At 36.8% G+C, this 20,113-nt stretch overlaps 1 protein-coding gene across 1 annotated transcript in view; it reads right to left on the reverse strand.

Annotated features, from left to right (window-relative positions):
* The window catches only part of kat2a (K(lysine) acetyltransferase 2A), a 33,646-nt gene that overhangs the window by 9,489 nt on the left and 4,044 nt on the right, over nucleotides 1-20,113 (reverse strand). The window contains exons 3-12 of the mRNA XM_069904962.1: nucleotides 18,587-18,710; nucleotides 15,873-16,018; nucleotides 13,524-13,613; nucleotides 10,941-11,122; nucleotides 7,396-7,587; nucleotides 6,612-6,718; nucleotides 5,634-5,744; nucleotides 4,234-4,370; nucleotides 3,539-3,747; nucleotides 1,220-1,346 (exon numbers count right to left, since the gene is read on the reverse strand). Of these exons, the coding sequence (XP_069761063.1) occupies nucleotides 1,220-1,346; nucleotides 3,539-3,747; nucleotides 4,234-4,370; nucleotides 5,634-5,744; nucleotides 6,612-6,718; nucleotides 7,396-7,587; nucleotides 10,941-11,122; nucleotides 13,524-13,613; nucleotides 15,873-16,018; nucleotides 18,587-18,710 (1,425 nt within the window). The remainder of the gene's footprint in view (nucleotides 1-1,219; nucleotides 1,347-3,538; nucleotides 3,748-4,233; nucleotides 4,371-5,633; nucleotides 5,745-6,611; nucleotides 6,719-7,395; nucleotides 7,588-10,940; nucleotides 11,123-13,523; nucleotides 13,614-15,872; nucleotides 16,019-18,586; nucleotides 18,711-20,113) is intronic.

The following is a 20,113-nucleotide window of genomic DNA, read 5'->3' on the forward strand; positions in this document are numbered from 1 at the left end:
GCATATATTTTAGGCCTGGTAGTCATGGACGGACAGCTTGCATTGTTTTTCTAGAGTGATTTTCACCAACTTATAATAAAGTACTTTACAAAGATCCTCAGTAAATGCTCAGTGGTCTGCCAGATTATGAACATCTTTTACAGACAATCTACTTTAGGGATAGGGAATGGAGAAGAGGTGAATGGAGAAGAGGTGAATGGAGAAGAGGTGAATGGAGAAGAGGTGAATGGAGAAGAGGTGAATGGAGAAGAGGTGAATGGAGAAGAGGTGAATGGAGAAGAGGTGAATGGAGAAGAGGTGAATGGAGAAGAGGTGAATGGAGAAGAGGTGAATGGAGAAGAGGTGAATGGAGAAGAGGTGAATGGAGAAGAGGTGAATGGAGAAGAGGTGAATGGAGAAGAGGTGAATGGAGAAGAGGTGAATGGAGAAGAGGTGAATGGAGAAGAGGTGAATGGAGAAGAGGTGAATGGAGAAGAGGTGAATGGAGAAGAGGTGAATGGAGAAGAGGTGAATGGAGAAGAGGTGAATGGAGAAGAGGTGAATGGAGAAGAGGTGAATGGAGAAGAGGTGAATGGAGAAGAGGTGAATGGAGAAGAGGTGAATGGAGAAGAGGTGAATGGAGAAGAGGTGAATGGAGAAGAGGTGAATGGAGAAGAGGTGAATGGAGAAGAGGTGAATGGAGAAGAGGTGAATGGAGAAGAGGTGAATGGAGAAGAGGTGAATGGAGAAGAGGTGAATGGAGAAGAGGTGAATGGAGAAGAGGTGAATGGAGAAGAGGTGAATGGAGAAGAGGTGAATGGAGAAGAGGTGAATGGAGAAGAGGTGAATGGAGAAGAGGTGAATGGAGAAGAGGTGAATGGAGAAGAGGTGAATGGAGAAGAGGTGAATGGAGAAGAGGTGAATGGAGAAGAGGTGAATGGAGAAGAGGTGAATGGAGAAGAGGTGAATGGAGAAGAGGTGAATGGGAAAAGGATGAATCGAAAGTTTAAAATATTAAAACACAAAAATAACAATTGGAAAAAATTCCTCAGGAAGAATTAACTGCTTCATTAAAATGAGCTTCATAAGAAATAAATTCAGAAGTAATTAGAATTAGGGCAAATTCTGTCTCAAGTTCTGACTTGAATCTTGATACTGGTAGTTCATTTCTATACATGCTGAATTTTCCATACAATTAATTAGAAATCACAGTTATGTTACACAGAAAATGATCACTTACCTTCACCTGCTCATTGGAAGTGACAGCACAAAACACAATTTCAGTAAATCCTTGGGTGGGAAACATTCTGAAACATATCCCTCCAATGACTCGACCATCCTTAATGAGGGCTAGTGTCTTGTGCTTTCTGCAGTGAAGGTATGATTTGGTGTCACACTTAACAGAGTTTGGAAAGTTCACTAAAATACAACACTATAATTTGTAGCTTCAACAATCAGATTTTTAAATTTATGAAATGTACACCAGTAACAGTGCAATATTCATGAACAACTGTTTAAAGGAATATCACAAATTATATATTTTTAAATGGTAATTAAAATGCATACAGAACAGAAAGTGTCCAACTCTTTTTGAAGTCAATTTCATATTCCCTTATTTTTAAATGAAGACTGGTATTGGTTAATGGGAACAAGTCCAGGACTTCCATGCAAGCATTTTCAAACATGGGAAGCCCCAAACTTACCAAGCACTGGTGCTGTATTTTTCAAAATGTTCCACCACTGGACTCCCTGCATCAGAGTTACAAGTTGTTACATTCCCAAATTTTAAACTGGGAAAATTGGAGGAAGATGTTGCAGTTATAAAAGTTAACTTTTCCAGAAGTAAATCTAAATTTATTAAAATTGCGTTGTCAATAGCCAAGACATGTATAGTGGTAAAATGGAAATCCGACTTCACATTGATCGTTGAAACATGGAAGTACAAAATTGTATTCCCCTTGAGAAGCTTACTTAAATTTGGCAACCTTATTCAGATTATTTAAATGTTCAGATTGTATCATTTATTTTGATATTTGTCAATTAGTATATTCATTAGAAATTTAATACTTTTAAAATGATGTGACTGGGATATCGAACCTTGCTCCTTTTGCTTTTCTATTTTCTCTCCCTCTATTCTCTGTTGTCTGTCCCTTTTCTTTTGAATCTGGGGAGGGGGCACTGGGAGAAGAGGGCATCTCCTTTCCTTTTTTTTCTCCAGACCTTATGAATTTTTTTCTATGATTTTATATTTAATGTATTATTGTTATTATATGAGTCCTATATTCTTAAAACAAATATTTTTAAAAATAAATGAAGATATTTGAAACAAATCAGAAATCCTCTTAACCAAAATGTTTTTGGAGCTGATCTGACCTCACAGGTTGAAAAAAGAATTTCACTCAACATGAAATTAGAATATGATGATTCAAGTAACTCCCTCCCGTCTCTCTTTCCATTTCTTCTTTACCTTCCAACTCTCCCTCTCTGGGCCGTTTTTAAAAAATGACAAGTTATCCAAAAAGGTTAATCTGACCTAGGCCAGGTCCTAACCATTTCAAATAATCAGATTTGTACTGCATCTTTATCTTTGCTATATGAAGTTCGCCCACACTGAATCTGCAGGCTTCTTCGTTTTACTATAGAATTAATGAGCCCATTGGTTTCAATGCATATTATATGACAATGGGAGGAAGGAGACAAGTTTTTTTTTCAAAGAATTGTTTGTGAACATGTTGGATGATTAAGTGCTTTCAGCTGTTGTTATTTTCTTTAAAAAAGACAGGGACAGCTTCCCAAGGGAGGGCTTGTTCTGAGCCACACTCATCACCCCATATTTCTCAAGGCCCCATGTCCATCAGATCATCGCTTGATTCTATCATTTGAGGCAGCAAGATATGGTTTCCTTACCTATTTTTGGTACATTTCAAATGGTAGCAATTTGGGATAGCCCATGCCATGAAACCCCAAGACAATGGATTAAATTTCTGTGTCCAAATTACGCTTGCGTTCGAAAAGACTTTCTACTTTTCACAAAAAAATGTTTTCTAAGCAAATACATGTCATTAGAAATAATCTTAACTGTTTCTCCCAGATGCAAACAAATTTCAAAGCATCTCAAACAGGTTGAATGTCCATACTGGTAAAAATTATTACGCCAGTGCTGTACATTTTCTCATCATTTTTAAAAGAGCTCACGTTAAAAAGGTTCACGAGCATATGCCTCTTTACACATGTACTAGTGAGACAGAATGAAAATGGGCGGCACGCAGAGCATACGGGCGTAGGATTAGCACAACGCTGTTAAAGTGCCAGCGACCGGGACCAGGGCTTGAATCCTGCACTGTCTGTAAGGAGCTTGTATGTTCCCCACTTGTCTGCACAGATTTCTTCTGGGAGCTCCGGTTTCCTCCCACCCTTCAAGACAGACCAGGGTTGTAGATTAATTGGGTGTAACTGGGCGGCAGGGGCTCGTGGGGTGAAGGGACCAGTTAATCTGCTGTATGTCTAAATTTAAAATTGAAATTTAGAGCAAAATAATGAATGTTCTAAATACACTTACGGGTCAAAGACAAGGCGCGTGATATATTCCTTTGGCATTCGTGGTAACTGATGAGAGAAAACATTTTGCAAGCCAACCAGCCACATCATTATTTTCTTGTTCGACCGCTGAGAAAGTGAGTTTCCTATGACATGAAATTCAATTACACCTCTCCGTTCCTCTAGACGTGCTGCTTCGTCGCGAGCTGCATTTGCCGACAAGAGATTTGTCTGAAAGAGATCCAAAAAAAGTAGCATTGAAATTCTCAACAATCAACTTGAATGGTTTCAATTCTCCCTGTGGAATGAATGAGCTCAATACATTGCATGCCAAAGCCTTCTGGAGGAGCTCTAGAGAAGAGCATAAACAAATAGGCAGCTGTCCTAATACATCCCCATTTAAGAAATTAAATAAATATTTAGTCAACAAGTTATGGTAGCTACAATTTAATTTTTGCAAAGCAACCTCATAGGAAAAAAAAGTCATACCCAAATTATAATTTCCGACACGTCAAATCCCTCCCCACTGCAAGATCGTGAAACATACAAAAATGATTAACAAAAAAGGTTAAGTACCTTGAACCTCTACATTACTAAAGATCTGAAAGTAAGGAACAAAGTTTTGCAAGACATCTCTATTAACACATTCCAATATCGGCCCATGAACAAATGGCTTTCAGCATGTATTTTAATTTTTTAACTGAAAAACTAACCTACCTCTGGACCTAACATAGCTGCTGGATCTGTAATTGTCAGCATTACTTCATTCACCAGTTCCATAGGAATGTCACCCATAACTCGCATTCTCTTTGCATCTTCTAGGGTCATAGTGTCAAGCAGCTTCCTTTTCTCTCCTGCAATAGCCAACTAATTTGAAGTACAGCAAAGCAACTACATTTATTCAACATAAATTAATGCGAAATCACAAGTAGACTTGTTTTGCTTAGATAGCTCAGCACAGCATGGATTCACAATTACTTCCACACCAGATATGGAGTATCAGAAATGATTTATAGTCTTGGAATTATGTAAAGTTTGGATTTGAATCAGACTGTCAGCAATTATGAAAGATGCTCCAATTATCTGGATACAAGATCTTAAATTGTATCTATTATAGTTTTTCCCTTACTTCACAAATAAAGTGGCTGCAATTGTCTTTTTGCAAGGTCGACTGACCAAAGCTGTAAAAGACGAGTATCAAACAAACCCCAATCAAAACAAATTTCAAACTGTCAACTTACTCAGAGCAGAAAAGATAATGGGAGGAAACACTTAAAACAAAATAACTCTTTTAAAACCCTCATTTATTATTTTCCATCTTTTGGGAGCAAGGATTTTTTTTTAAGCACACAAATTTAGGAAAATAAGACAAAACAGGTCTAGGAAAGGGTATGGAATTGAGTCATTCTGACTTCCCCCATTGATAACCATACGGAAACATCACGACACCCAGGGTTAGGAAAAGAATCTCACCCTGCACACAGTTATAAGTTGTAACAGGTTTTATGGATGCCTTGGATGTTAATCACAGCAAGGAAAATACCCCAAAAGTTCATTTATTGCAGACTCGCACTTTTTCTACTGTTAGTATTTAAAATCTTGGCCTCAAAAGATTCTTAATTTAAACATTAAATTTCTGAACCACAGAAATGAGCCACTGAAAAATATACGATGAAATAGAAAGCTGATTAACATTATGAAATACATAAATGAAAAGGGGGCTGGTGCCATCATGTGTCAAGAATGCATTACTACATTTAAAAAAACAATGCTCAATATTTAAATTAACATGACATCATTTATGACACAATATTTCATATTTATTCCTGTCCATTTGTTAAATTAAAAGCAAATGCTTACTCAACAAGCAGCAAACATTCCAAACTGGCTCCAATTTCCATCAATTTAAATTAACTTCTGTATCAGAGTCCGGTTTGTCTCAAATATATTGTCCAATTGTAATAGAATAAACTTTGAAAAACATACATAGCAGATGCTATTCTATTGAAAGAAATTTACATGAAAAAATGTTAGTTATGCAACCACATTGCAACACTCTTCAGTTTTCCAGCTCCAATTTCAGATTTGAAAATACTTTTGCATATCACAGCAATTACCTGGTGCTGGCTCAGAGACTCCCATATCAGCATTGATAGATGCTGGACTTGAGGTACATTTGATGCTTCTGCTTGATGGAGGATTACTAGGCACTGGTGACTGAGTAACAGCTGTAAACAAAATACTGATAGTTTTTTTTCCCCCTCTAAATACAAAGTTTCATATATCTTGCATTAAAGCACACAAAACAATATAAAATCACCTGATATCCAACCTACTTTAAGAGGTGCACACTCAAAACACGCAAAAAAAATCAGTGAGCACTTTTGTAGATCTGCAGTGCAGTTCGAGCTTCGAATTAGTATGGAAAAAGTGCTTTAATCCTCTGATGACAGAAGCAGCATTAAAACATGAATTTATAAGGTATTATTTGAAGCATTGGCAAATATTTATAGATTTTTTTCAAAATAACAGATGCTGAAAAATCTTAAAAAACCAAATTCTATAAATAGCAGGACAGGCTGCTTCTATGGTAGAGAAACAGAGTTAATATTTCAGTTCAAAAGCAAAGAGACTATGAGTACAGTCGAGAACAGTCGGGGAGAGAGTAGGAGGGGCATGGAGTAGAAATAGATCACAACAGCAAAATTTTAAAAACGTTCAAAAGCACTGACAAATGTAAACTGAATTGATTTGTACTCCAGGCAAGGACTTAACACAGAGGAATAAAACCAAATTTCACATCAGACATACAAAATCAATGCTCTGTTAAAGATCCCTTTAACCTGATTCAAGATGTTTCATCACTTCTCTTGAAAGAGTAAGCTCCTTCTATGGTGAGACAGTTTCAATTTCACACACCAGTTATCTCATGACGTTAATGAATGAGATTACTAGCTAGTGTTGAATGAGGGACAATTTCGTGCTCTAATCTATAAACTGAAACCTCATGATAGCAGGTAGTCTTGTATTGTCTGGCTACTCATAGAACTCAAGAAAGGAAACCTGCAAGGACTATTGATACAAGAGAAAGCTACCTGGCTGTTGTCCCATTTGCACTCCCTCTGAAGCAGTAAAAGTGAAATCTGAATCCCAGATTGGAGAATTCAGTCCATAAATCTCTTCCTCCAGCATAGACAGAAACCTAGAGAATTGAATTGAAATAAAAGATAAATAATAGAGTCAACACCAGACATAGTAAAGCTACAACATTGGTAAGATAGTTACTCATTTAAAAATCTATTTTACAACTTCAAATAACTATTTAAAGCCAGTTACAGCAGAGAAATTTAGAAGCATCACACAGTCAGATTTACACAGAAATTGGATGGCTTGGAATAGAGTAGAGCAATGAATAATCAAATCATTTACATATTTTGTATGGACAAGGGTGAGGAATTGTTACATTTTCCAGAAATAGTATTCTTAATTGAGCTCTGCCTCGCAGGATACGTCAGACTGCAGACACTCTCCACTGAGTGAACTTCATGTAATTAAAGCAGATTTCTGCTGAAACAGGAATGCATTCAGTGAGCAACATCCAAGTCTCTTGGTTCTGCCATAAAGTTACTTCTGCCAAGAAATGCCTGCACTGTGAACCGGAAGCCAGCATACTAATAATTTCCCAAAACACGGCTGTATATGCCAGCTCTTTCCAAATATGTTTTGTTCAAGCATCTTGATAATTGAGAGATTGTGGGGGGGGGGGGGGGGGTGGAAAATGCATCTGAGGGTTCTCCGGAAAAAACTGTTCTACTGCATCTGCTTCTGTAATTGTGCCAGATATTGCTTCTTTCAAAGACCAGACTTAAGGCCTCTTACTTTGGAAAGTGGGTGAGAATAAGAGTTCGTTTTTCAGGCATCAGCTTATCTTTCTCCACTCTGAACTTCTCAAGTAGTTGACGGCGAGTAACTGTGAAAATGGAACGAAGTAGTGTCCGCCCAAAGACTTGGGTGGTTTCGTATCGAGGAAGGCTGTCACAGCTTTGTGGGACATGACAGTAACAGAGCCATCTAGAATAAAGAAATTAACAGAAAATATATTTCTCTTTGTTTTTGGAAATATCTGGAAAGCCATTTAGAACAATTTTGCCCTTTTTACTTTCAGAAATTCACTTAATTTAACCAGTAAGAAAAGTTAAAAAGCCATTACATCATCATCATTAGCTATGTACACAAATAAAATAGTGCAATCATTAGGTGTATTTAAGGCAGAGATTGATAGTTTCTTGATTAGCCAGACATTCAACATTATGAGAAGAAGGCTAAGCAATGGGGCTGAGTGGGGAAAATGGATCAGATCACACTCAAGAGGCTGAATCGCTTACTTCTAATGGTCTTAATAATTCCCTTTCTCCTTTTATGACAGAAAATAGCAGGGGTTTGTATGGAACCTGATTACCCAATCAAGGCCAATGAGAAGAACTTTGATTGAGATCTAAAATATCATGCCTCCAATGACCATCACCCATTGGGGAAAATATTATCCTGATCTGTTAAGTGACAGTGATAATCTCAGTTCAATTTCTGACATCAATCAGGGGCATCTTCCATCTTCATTTAGACCAATTTCACTATTGAATACGGATTATAAAAGTTTGTCCAAATTAATAGCTAATAGATCAACTAAATGTTTACCTAAACTGATTAATATGGACCAAACAGGGTTTATTACAAATAGAAGAGCAGCAAATAATATTGTTAGATTTTTAAGTTTATCAGATATAGCTTAGAAAAGAAAAATACCATCAGTGGCTTTAGATGCAGAAAGAGCATTTGATAGATCAGAATGGGATTATTTATTTAAAGTACTAAAGATTTTTGGAATTCCGACAAATGTTATAAACTGGATAAGAGCATTATATAATCGTCCAAAGGCTAAAGTGATTACAAATAGGCAAATATCAAAATATTTTTTTGTTGGAAAGAGCATCTAGACAAGGTTATCCATTATCTCTCTTTTTATTTGCATTAGCTATAGAACCTTTAGCTGAGGTGATTAGAAGAGATAATGAGATTGAGGGCTTTAAGATAAATGATAAAGAACACAAAATTAGTCTCTTTGCTTGTGATGTAATATTATATCTTACAACCCCTAAAAGCTCATTAAAAAAAGTAAATGATCGACTGGCAGAGTATGGGTTAGTATCAGGTCACAAAACAAATACTGATAAAAGTGAAGTTATGCCAACAATCGAGACAGATTATGTTCAAGTCAAGAAAAGGACAAAATTTAAATGGAAGAACGCCACAATTAAATATTTAGGAATTAATGTTGACAAGAATTTAAATAATTTATTTAAATTAAATTACATATCTTTATTGAGGAAAATTAAAGAAGATTTAATAAGATGGAAGGATTTGCCAATTTCTTTAATAGGAAGGATTAATTGTGTGAAGATTATCTTTCCTAGAATATAATATATTTTTCAATCTTTACCAATTTTTGTACCAATAATGTTTTTTCAAGATTTATTTAGTGGGATAAAATGCCTCAGACGGCATTGGAAAAATTAACATGGAAATTTGATCAGGGGGGACTTTGATTGCCTAATTTTTAAAATTATTACAAAGCAGCTCAACTTGTTATCATACCGATGAAAAGATTGCATGGGTGCAAATTGAAATGAGTAAAATAGGAGAAAGTAATTCCGAATGTATTTTATATAAATGGTATGAGGGATTATTAAAAGGAAAACTAGAATCACCAGTTCTGAAGCATATGGTTAAAGTATGGAATGGAGAACATGTAGAAAGAGGAATGAAGAATTATCAGTCGGCTAAAATATTAAATCAAAATCTTTTAATTCCTTTTACGTTCAATAATCATTCTTTTGATGTTTGGTATATTTGTGGAATAAAAAGAATAAAAGATTGTTTTTTGGGATCCATTTTTTAAACTTTTGACCAATTGAAAGACAAGTATAATATACCACTATTTTTTCTTATTATCAACTTAAATCATATTTAAAAGGAAAGTTGGGGAGGAATTTTAAATTACCAGAACAAAGTCCATTTGAATATCTAATATCTAATACGTTTATTGAAAGATTCATTACAAGAGACTATTCAGAAAAAGGATTTATTCAAATCTAAATCCAGATGGGAAAAAGATTTAAATATACAGATTCAAGAAGATTGGTCAAAACTATGCTATGAAAGAGTAAATAATACAATTAATGTTAGATATCAAATGGTACCATTTAATTTTTACATCAATTATATTCTTCTTCTTCTTTGGCTTGGCTTCGCGGATTATATTATACTCCATACAAATTACATGCATTTCATTCAAATTTTTTCTGATCAATGTTTCAGATGTAAATAAAGATATAGGTACTTTCCAGCATGCAGTTTGGCAATGTGAAAAGGTAGATAAGTTTTGGAAAGATACAAGTATCTTATTGGGATGAGTTTTGAAGACACAAATTTTGAAGGATCCCAGAATATTTTTATTGGGAGATATTTCCCAATTGAAATTAGATATTTATAAGAAGTTTTTAAGCAATAGCAAAGAAAACTATAGCTGTAACATGGAAATCTGGTGATATTTTGGGGTTGAATAGATGGCAAATGAAATTCTTAAATTGTATGCTATTAGAGAAAATAACGTACAATTTACAAAATCAACCAGAAAAATTTGGTAAAATTTGGAAACCCTACATGGATTTTATTGCTACGTCTGTGCTGTAAGTGGTTATATGGTTATATTCAGTGGGACTAGGAGGGTGGGGATTTGTTACGGCATAGTAGGGCCGAACTGGCCTGTTCTGTGCTGTAAGTGGTTATATGGTTAACTTTAACTACACCATTCCCCCATCCCTAATCAGTTCATGGTTTAAGATTATTATGTAAATTTGCAGTGAATTAATTAAAAGATACAAATTTATTAGACAGGCTGTTCTTTTTCTTTTTTTCTCTACTTTTTTGGGGAGGGAAGGGGTGGGTGGGGGAAAGAAAACATTAAAAATTGTATTGTTTTTGTGTCATAGTTCTTGTTATGGATAAATACTGTATATGCTTTGACGCAAATGAAAAAAAAAAAATCAGGGGCAAAGCCAAAGGAGGCTAATTATTCAACAACCCAAATAATATACATAAATAAATCCTGCTGATGTCATGTGCAATAACTTTGCATTTCACTCATGTTAAATCAAACTTCTGATCACTTAACAATAGACAATAGGAGCTGGAGTAGGCCATTTGGCCCGTCGGGCCAGCACCGCCATTTTAGATCATGGCTGATCATTACCATCAGTACCCCTTTCCAGCCTTAACACTTTCTTTGTTCCTCTCTTTCATGGCAAAAATGAAATGAAAAAATAATAATGGTATCTATTCGCAGACTAACGTGATGCTCCCAATACCTGGTATAATTAACTTTGTATGCATCAACGTCTTCATTCTGGGACCTCTGCCGGAATTGAGATGGAGTTTCCAGTTTCCAGTAGTTCAAACAAAGCAGAAACATTTTGGAAAGTTCATACATAGTTTGCTTTTCTTTGGCAGGAATGTGGCTGAATTTGTACTGAACAAAATTTAGAATTCCCTAGTAAAAACAGAAGATGAAATATTTAAATTCAGTAAATATGATGCATTTGTATTCAATATTCATTCCTACCCTAATAAAACACTTCTCCTTTGTTCCCCTATAATATTGCTTAAGCACATTATCTAGTGAAATTGTTAAGACTCAGTGGGGCTGATTTTAACTTCTGAAACTCCATGCCGATTTAATAGTTTAACTACCTGCAAAAAAATATAGATCGAGCTACTTTACTCATTTATATTACGACATTCATCTGACAGACTCAGGGCTTTCCGATTCAGGCTGATATAATATTGGCTCTTCCAACATCTGCATATACATCAATGAATCAAATACCTGAGCAGTATCAGATTAAGCAATGAACAATTCTGGGTAATATAGGTAACACAGATTGCATATTAGTCACGAATTCAAGCTCCATTTCAGAGATTCAAGCACAAAAACAAGTGGGGCATATCCAAATCAGCTGACTTTCAGATAAGAAATTAAACCAAAGCCTGGATGCAGATATCTAAAGATTGTTGGTGTGCCCCTCGGTCTGAGCCAATAGTTTCCTCAATCAAGGTCATCAAAAACAGATGCAAAGCCTGTCATCTTCCTGGATTTATAAGAGGGCCAGAATACACTGGTTGCCAGTTGCAAAAACCTCATCTTTAAATACAGTGACCCCCCCCCCCCGCATTATTTGAGGTTTTGCTTTCTGCAGTTTCAGTTCCCCATGGCCCGAAAATATTAAATGGAAAATTCCAGAAATAAACTATTTCTAAGTTTTAAGCTGCACACCGCTCTTAGAAGTGCGATGAAATCTCGTGCCATCCCTCCCGGGATGTGAATCATCCATTTGTCCAGCGTATCCACACTGTATATGCTACCTGGCATCTCGATTATTCTGACTGTCACAGAATTGCAGTGTTGTGTTCAAGTAGCCCTTTTTTTCTATATTTTTCTATTTTGTTATTACTGATAATTATTGTTGTTTAATCTCTTATTGAGCCTAATTTATAAATTAAACTTGGTCATAAGTATGTATGTATAGGAAAAAAAAACATTGTATACTGTATACAGGGTTTGGTACTATTCACAGTTTCAGGCATCCACTGGGGGTCTTGGAACATATCCCTGAGGATAAGGGGGGAACTAAAGTAATAGTATTTTCTTGTTTTAATGTTTTTAATTAGTTTCAAAAGTCCCTGGTGATGATAAAACAGCAAAACTGCAATTGACAGCTGTCTGACAAATCTCGTCATGTGGTCCTGTTTCCTGCAGCCCATTATACCAGGCAGAAGACACATGGCGGTAACAATGGACCTGAGGAAACACACAGCCTGGGACAGATGTTGCCAAAGATGCATGATCAGCAGAATTTCTCCCGCTCCACCCAAATTCCTACTCCTGATACTTAATCAGCTCTGAAAATCTTTTCTTGTACCAAGTTTATGATAATAATCACATAACCAACATCTGTATAAAACTGATTTGTTGAATTCTTGAATAAGCCACCTGTATCTGGAAAAGCTTATCTTTCCTCCCCCCCCCCCGACACTCCAGCACAGGTAAAGAAAAAGTACTGCAAAATCCAAGTTTCCAAACTGCATCTCTTCTGTAATGCAACCTCCCTTTACTTTTTCTATTGATGACCAAGATAATTGTACTCCTCTAAAATTTCTCCTTCATTCCTTCTTCACTCCAAGCAGATATGGTTGTTCAGTCTGTGTTGAAATCAAGCATTCATACTGTCCCATTCTATACACACTCTTTCAGAGGTCCAAAACCTTTGAATTCCCTCTCTAATTCAACTTCCTCCTAGAATGTTCATACCTTTAAAACTTATTTATTCTTTTCAATGTGGTCGCCAGCACCAACATGAAGGAAGAGCCATGGGGAAGATATTCATCATTAGATTGAAGGTGCCCAAATATCAAGAATGGGACAGAATTAGATTCAGAGATCCAAAATTACTTAACTGTGAGGCTAGGGTAAGAGCAGGTCCATGGTTGTTCAATAAAAGTCTATGCACATGATTATTTTCAATCTCAAGGAGATGGAAACTCCAGTAAATGCTTCAGCAATTTAACACCTTTGCGTACTTGAAATTCACCCATGTGACTAAATATTGAACAAAGCAATCAACATACTTGGAAAAAGCATTTTCCTCAAACAGAAGAACACAACAATGCCTAGAGGCAAACAAGAAATCTGCAGATGAGGAGACTGTCTTCTTCTACATATAGCTGAAAAATTTGAAAACCCCAAAATCTGGAGTCATAATTAGATTTTGGTATCATAACCATAGGCCCACCTTTCAATTAAACATTTTTTATGTTGCTGCTTCTCAACAGGATTTTTAGCAAAAGTGAACATAACATTAATAAGTAATTTCTTCTCCATTTATAAACCTCACCTGCTCTATACTCGGTTTATCAAATGGGGGACTTCCCAACTTTCCTTCCACGACAGGTCGCGCCATTTGCAAGATGCATTTCCGTAAAAGCTAACAGGGAAGAAAGAGCATCAGGTATTTAACTTATTTCACCATTTGGAAGAATAATAGAATGAGCTACAATTTGAGCTTAAACATGTACATTATGTTGAAATGTTCTGGGTTTAAGTAAATTTACATGAATTCAAAATTCTCTCAAGAAACTGAATTCTTGGTACAAATGTTCCAATTGTTTTAAATAGACAAAATACAAATTGTTAATTTTTACAAATAGAGTAACAAGTAAAAATGAAATATTAGATAATAATCTCAACAGGCCATTGATATATTTATCAAAATTAATTTGCGTTTCAGGTTTGTAAAATCAGATATTCCACGTACAAATTTGTCCAGATTTAAAAAACTTAACCAGATACATTTTTTTGTTCATAGTCTTTGTTAATAATACAGTACAGCTTTGATTACCCGAAATCGGATTCTCCAAAATCCTCATTCATCCAAATTTTTTAAAAAACAATCAGAAATCCTCATTTATACGAATTTTTTTCAGAGCTGAATTCACCTCACAGATTGAAAAAAATGCACTCAACATGAAATTAGAATGGGGGGAAAAAGGGGAGAAAATGGCACTGTATATATTCAAGAGAAAAACGTCTGTATGTATTTTGGTCATAGTGTGAAAAGTTAAAAAAAAACCATGAAATTAGAATGATGATAGTCTTCATTTCAGGTAACTCCCTCCTCTCTCTTTACTTTTCCCGATTGACTTTTTTTTCCCAACTCTCCCTCTCAAACTGCGTGCCACCGTCTCCCAGCCACAGGCAGTTGGAAGAATCCCTTGTCCTGACTTCATCCAATTTTTCTATTAGTGTGAAAACCTTACTCGATACTCTTAGAGGATAGTATTTCATTCTGCCTCCAAGTTACTTAAAATCTTTATCTACCACTAAGAACTCTGCTTTAAGGAGTGGACAAATAATGAACAAAATCAGATTCAAATTCAACATCACCTTCTGACTTGAGTTTAGTACAGACCTCAGAAAATCCAAATCTGGTAGCTCAAATACATTATGCTCCTTGCATTTAATTTTACTGCATTTATCTTTTGCTACATCTCTAAGAAGAATTAGAGAGTTATGAATTAAACTAGAATACAAACCCATTATCGATTCTAGGCTGTAATTTCAATGTATTATTCAACGCTACAATCTTTTGAACAAGCTCTCAAATCTACACCTTTTTTTAATCAATAGTAATAATGATTTTATTATACAGTTGAAAATAAATGTTTTCATACAAGCAGTAATTACTGAACATAACTTTCTAAAACAAATACAATGAGAATTATTTGACAAATTTTGTTGATTTTTTTCAGTGATTTATTCCTGATGATGGGAACTACATTTCAGCCATGAGATGAACAACTTATGCAGAGTACTCTACTGAGAAAGTGGCCAGCTCTTAATTTTCTAACATTTTGGCTATCAATCACACTCTGCTGTTTTAGTCTGAGAAATGTGAGCAGAATCAGGGAAGCTAGCTGATATTTAAAGGAGGAAAAACCCAACACCCAACCCCAACCCACCAATTTTCCCCTGCAACCGTGTCTGCCTGTCCCTCATGGGACTTGTCAGCCACAATCGAGCCTGCAGCTGACGTGGACTTATACCCCCTCCATAATTCTTCGTCCGCGAAGCCAAAGAAGAATGATGGATCTGATAGGAGGGACATTGGAAATGCATTTCTGCATGTTCCAAAATCCATTGTTATTATTTCTATTTTCTATTATATAAAAAAAACCTACACAAAAATTAAATGTCACACCCAAAAATAAATAATATAGTTCATCTCAAAAAAGGCTACATTTATCCCCAAGAAAAGAGCACATATTTAGTCATTTATTATTTCTGTTTGGGTCCTTGCTAATGGATCAAATATAAACAAAGGACTTCAAAAAGGAAATTCTAAGTACTTTCCAATATGAAGGTTTTCTGAGCCTTTATTCCCCTTCTCCTTGAAATAGAAACTAAGAACAAAAGTATGCAAAGCATGTCCACTCAAAGCCATTTAATATTTCAAAAAAAATCATGGATTTATTTTACTACTGGAACCTCAATTTATCAATTCATTAGGATTTGTTAAAGTGCCCATAAATCAAACGGTTGTCTTTGCAGGCATCTCATGAATGCAGCAAAGGAAACACTGCAAATTTCACCATTCATTGTCCTTTTTTCCCCCCAGTTAACATAGGAAATATAGAACAATTGCCGTGCAAGATAAGCCAGAGTATTTATTTTATTTAAGACTTACTTTGAAAAGATAAAAATACACTTGTTTAGTATCAGTGTCCTCCTCTTTGTGAACAGACATGAAAAGATTCTCCACATCCACCACCATTCCCAGCAGTCTGTTAATCTCATCCTCTGAAACGTTATCCAAGTGAGAAACATGGTCCGCTAGTGGTCAAACAAATCACAAAAATATTACAAAACATTAAAGAAGATAAAATTGGTTTTAATCTCTACTATTATTTTAAATCAAACAAGTTTGATTTGGTGGCTCTGTTGGAGCTACTAGAATTCAATCAACCAAGCTCAAGCTCAAATTTATTATAATCTGATTGAATATACTGTATATGACCCAATGGAACAGCATCTCTCTGGACCATGGTGCACACACAAAATTACACAGTATACAGTTCACAATGTTCATATGAATAATTAAAATAAAAATAGATAAATATTTGGGATGAATTACACGGTTACAGAATGGTGTTCCAGCTCCAGGATCTCTTCAGGAGAGCATATTGGGTTCAACTACTTTCAGCTGCTTCATCCATAAATTTCCTTCCATTATTAGGATAGAAGTGATGGTGATTGCACGATATTCAATCCCATTCAATTTCTATTTCCTCTGCCTTTTAGACATTGACCACAGAGTGTCATTTCCACCAGAAGTATAACCACTAACGTCGAGGTACTCGAGATGGCAGAGGTCGACAGCATCGAGTCCACGCTGCTGAAGATCCAGCTGCGCTGGATGGGTCACGTCTCCAGAATGGAGGACCATCGCCTTCCCAAGATCGTATTATATGGCGAGCTCTCCACTGGCCACCGAGACAGAGGTGCACCAAAGAAAAGGTACAAGGACTGCCTAAAGAAATCTCTTGGTGCCTGCCACATTGACCACCGCCAGTGGGCTGATAACGCCTCAAACCGTGCATCTTGGCGCCTCACAGTTTGGCGGGCCGCAGCCTCCTTTGAAGAAGACCGCAGAGCCCACCTCACTGACAAAAGGCAAAGGAGGAAAAACCCAACACCCAACCCCAACCAACCAATTTTCCCTTGCAACCGCTGCAATCGTGTCTGCCTGTCCCGCATCGGACTGGTCAGCCACAAACGAGCCTGCAGCTGACGTGGACTTTTTACCCCCTCCATAAATCTTCGTCCGCGAAGCCAAGCCAAAGAAAAGATAACCACTAGCCTTGATATTCCTAGTCAAGACGACCATCAATGACCAGAAACTCAACAAGACTAGCTACATAAACACTGTGTCTAAAAACAGAGCAGAGGCTGGTATCCTGACTCAAGTAATCCAAATCTTTCCACTCACCAGGAATGTGATGGAATGCTCTACACTTTCTTAGAAAAACCCCCATCTTCCTCCAGAACAAAGTAACCCACTTGACTGAAACCTCATCCACAACATTCATTCCTCCACCTATTGTGGACTATATGTACCACCTGAAAGCAGCACCAGTTACTCAAAAAGGCACTTCCCAGTTGGTGTAGCGGTTAGTTCAACACCTTTACAGCGTCGCAATTGGAACCGGGGTTTGAATCCCGTGCTGTCCATAAGGAGTTTGTATGTTCTTTCCATGATGGTGTGGATTTTTTCCAGGGGCTCCAGTTTTCTTCCACCGATCTTAATCGTACTGGGGGCATAGGTCAATCAGGTGTAATTGAGCAGCATGGGCCATAGGCCCAAATGCCCTGTTATTGTGCTGTATGTCTAAATTTTTAAAATTTCTACCACAGAAAAGGGTAAGGACTTCAGGTGCACAAGAACACAAAGATCTGCAGCACCCCTTCCCCCAACCTGCTTATCATGCCAATTGGAAATGCATCACCATTCCTTCAGCTCCACTATCTAATTTTTGGAACTCACTTCATAACTGCGTTGTAGGAGTACCTTCACCAGTGGCACTTCATTATCTACTTAAGGGAATTAATCCTTTGGACTCCATTTTCCGAGACAACCAACAAGTGCATATACTGAGTCCCGGTTTTCCAGGACTACCAACAAGCGCACATTTTCTGTATCCGGTTTTGTGGGACTACCAACAAGTGCATATACTCCGTGTCCCGGTTTTACGGGAATGGTTTTATACCCAACCACCAGTTGTTCAAAATGTAAAGGGTACCTTTGCAAAGCAGCTGGTTCACCAAATTCCACAACAGGAAAAAGTACTGGAAGTAAAGGTAAGAACATTCAAAATTGTTGTTTGAGTAACTAGGACTATGTCGGGTATGAACAGGACAGTGACTGGCCAGATATAATGTGGTATCAGTGTCTGAACAGATCAACTAACTCCAGTTTACCCATGGACCCAGTCCAGAGTATATATTATGTCCTTACATAATATATGCAAGAATATGTAAAAATGGCTGGAGTCCAAAGGGTTAAGGATGGGCAATAAAATACTGACCTCACAAGTGTTGCCTACACCAAAAAAAAAATGAAGGAGTTTGAAAATAATTGTATTCGTTCTTGACACAGCAAACACCACAGTCATTCTGAATCTCATTCAGAGATACTCAGAAAAGAGTATGAATTTTTAAAATATACCTTGAGAGCATTGGAGTGATTTGGGGATTAAATTGTGGAGCAATGAGTTTTTTTATCCCACTGTACAGACCTCAAGGGAAACCCTACTGCGAGAATTGACCAAGTTGCTGAATCATCTAATTTCCACAGTGGCATTAAGTGTCAAGGCAAAATCTCTTATCGACAAAGATAATTACCTAATGTATGTCCACAACTACGACAGGGTTCACTCAGACTGGCAGCTGGTTGCTGAATATCCATTCTTGGAGCTGTAGGAGGATTTGGATTTTTCCAGCCATTACACTTACAGGTATCATTAGCCTAGAGAAGTGATACAAATTGATTTTTGAAATAAAAGGTTTAAATCAATGATTTAGCTATTAGAATCAAAATAGTGTCATGAACATGTCACGAAATTCCAAACCTATTGTAATTTTATGTTTTAAAAGGTTGAAAGATGAAGAGTACTCTGGCACTGGAAAAGTACCCAATACAAATTTGTAGAGCATTAATAATGACATTGTTAATTTACTAATTCCACAAGGTTTCTGAAATTTACAAGTTAAAAACTATTCTTGCAATTCAATGTTCTCCTTTTATCCCACTTTTTAATTTTGATAAAAATTTAAACTATTCAAATTTAATACATGTCCTAATTTTCAAGATCACTTTCACTCTTGCCCTATTGTGACCACCATAAAGATTTCACAAATTTAATTTTCTGTTCTTGTCCCTCCAATAATGTATTTCCATACATATATGCTCCACTTGTTAATTCCTGCTGGCTTCTAATAACTTACTGTCCCTTCAGGAAATGTCTCCTCAGCTTTTCATTCAGGCATCTGGCTGATTTTGCTTATACCTGATTTAGGGCCCACATCCAAAAGGTTAGATACCCTTTTACATCCGATGGATGCTGCGTGATCTGCTGAGTTTCTCCAGCACATGTGTGTATTGCACTCAACCCCAGCATCTGCAGACTTGCTTCTTTTTTCTCCAAAATATCTTTATTGAGCATCAAAAACAACTTTGTACACATTAAATGGATGTACAATGTGCTCGTTTTTTTAAAACTAAAAAACCTACACACAGATACACAAACGTTCTCATATACCCTCATCTGGAACCCCCCCCAGCCCATTCACCTTGATACTTTTGCTGACAGCATCATCAGTTTATTACTGATTGTTGTGGTACAACCGTCTTCACAGATTGTCTATCTGTCGAGTTCCTTGTTTAACTCCAGAAACTACTGCTTTAGTCACTTCTTCAATTCACCAACCATTTCAATTCCGAGTCTCCCTCCCGTGCTCATATGTCCGCTCACGGCCTCGTGTAGTCTCCCACCCACAGATTGGAGGTACCACACCTTATTTTCTGCCCTGGCCCTCTCCAGCCAGATGGCATTAACATCAACATCACTGCTTTCCATTAAATCTGCTCGCCTTTTCTTTCCCGTCCTACCAGTTCTTCCACCCACCCACCCATCCCTCCCTCCCTCCCCCCCATCATTGCTGTCCTCTCCCTCCTTTTTCCACCGATCATCTCCTGCCTTTGCCACCCCCTCCCCATACTCTGTTTTTTTCCATAATTTGATAAACCCGAAACATCAGTTATGTATTTTTTTTAACCTTTGATACAGAAAGGACTTTGTTTGACCTGCTGAGCTTCTCCAGCATTTAGTGCTTTTACTTCAACCAGTGTCTAGAGATTTTTGTGATTTA

This window comes from Narcine bancroftii, chromosome 12 (assembly GCF_036971445.1).
Source record: "Narcine bancroftii isolate sNarBan1 chromosome 12, sNarBan1.hap1, whole genome shotgun sequence".
In the NCBI taxonomy this organism is placed as follows: domain Eukaryota; kingdom Metazoa; phylum Chordata; class Chondrichthyes; order Torpediniformes; family Narcinidae; genus Narcine; species Narcine bancroftii.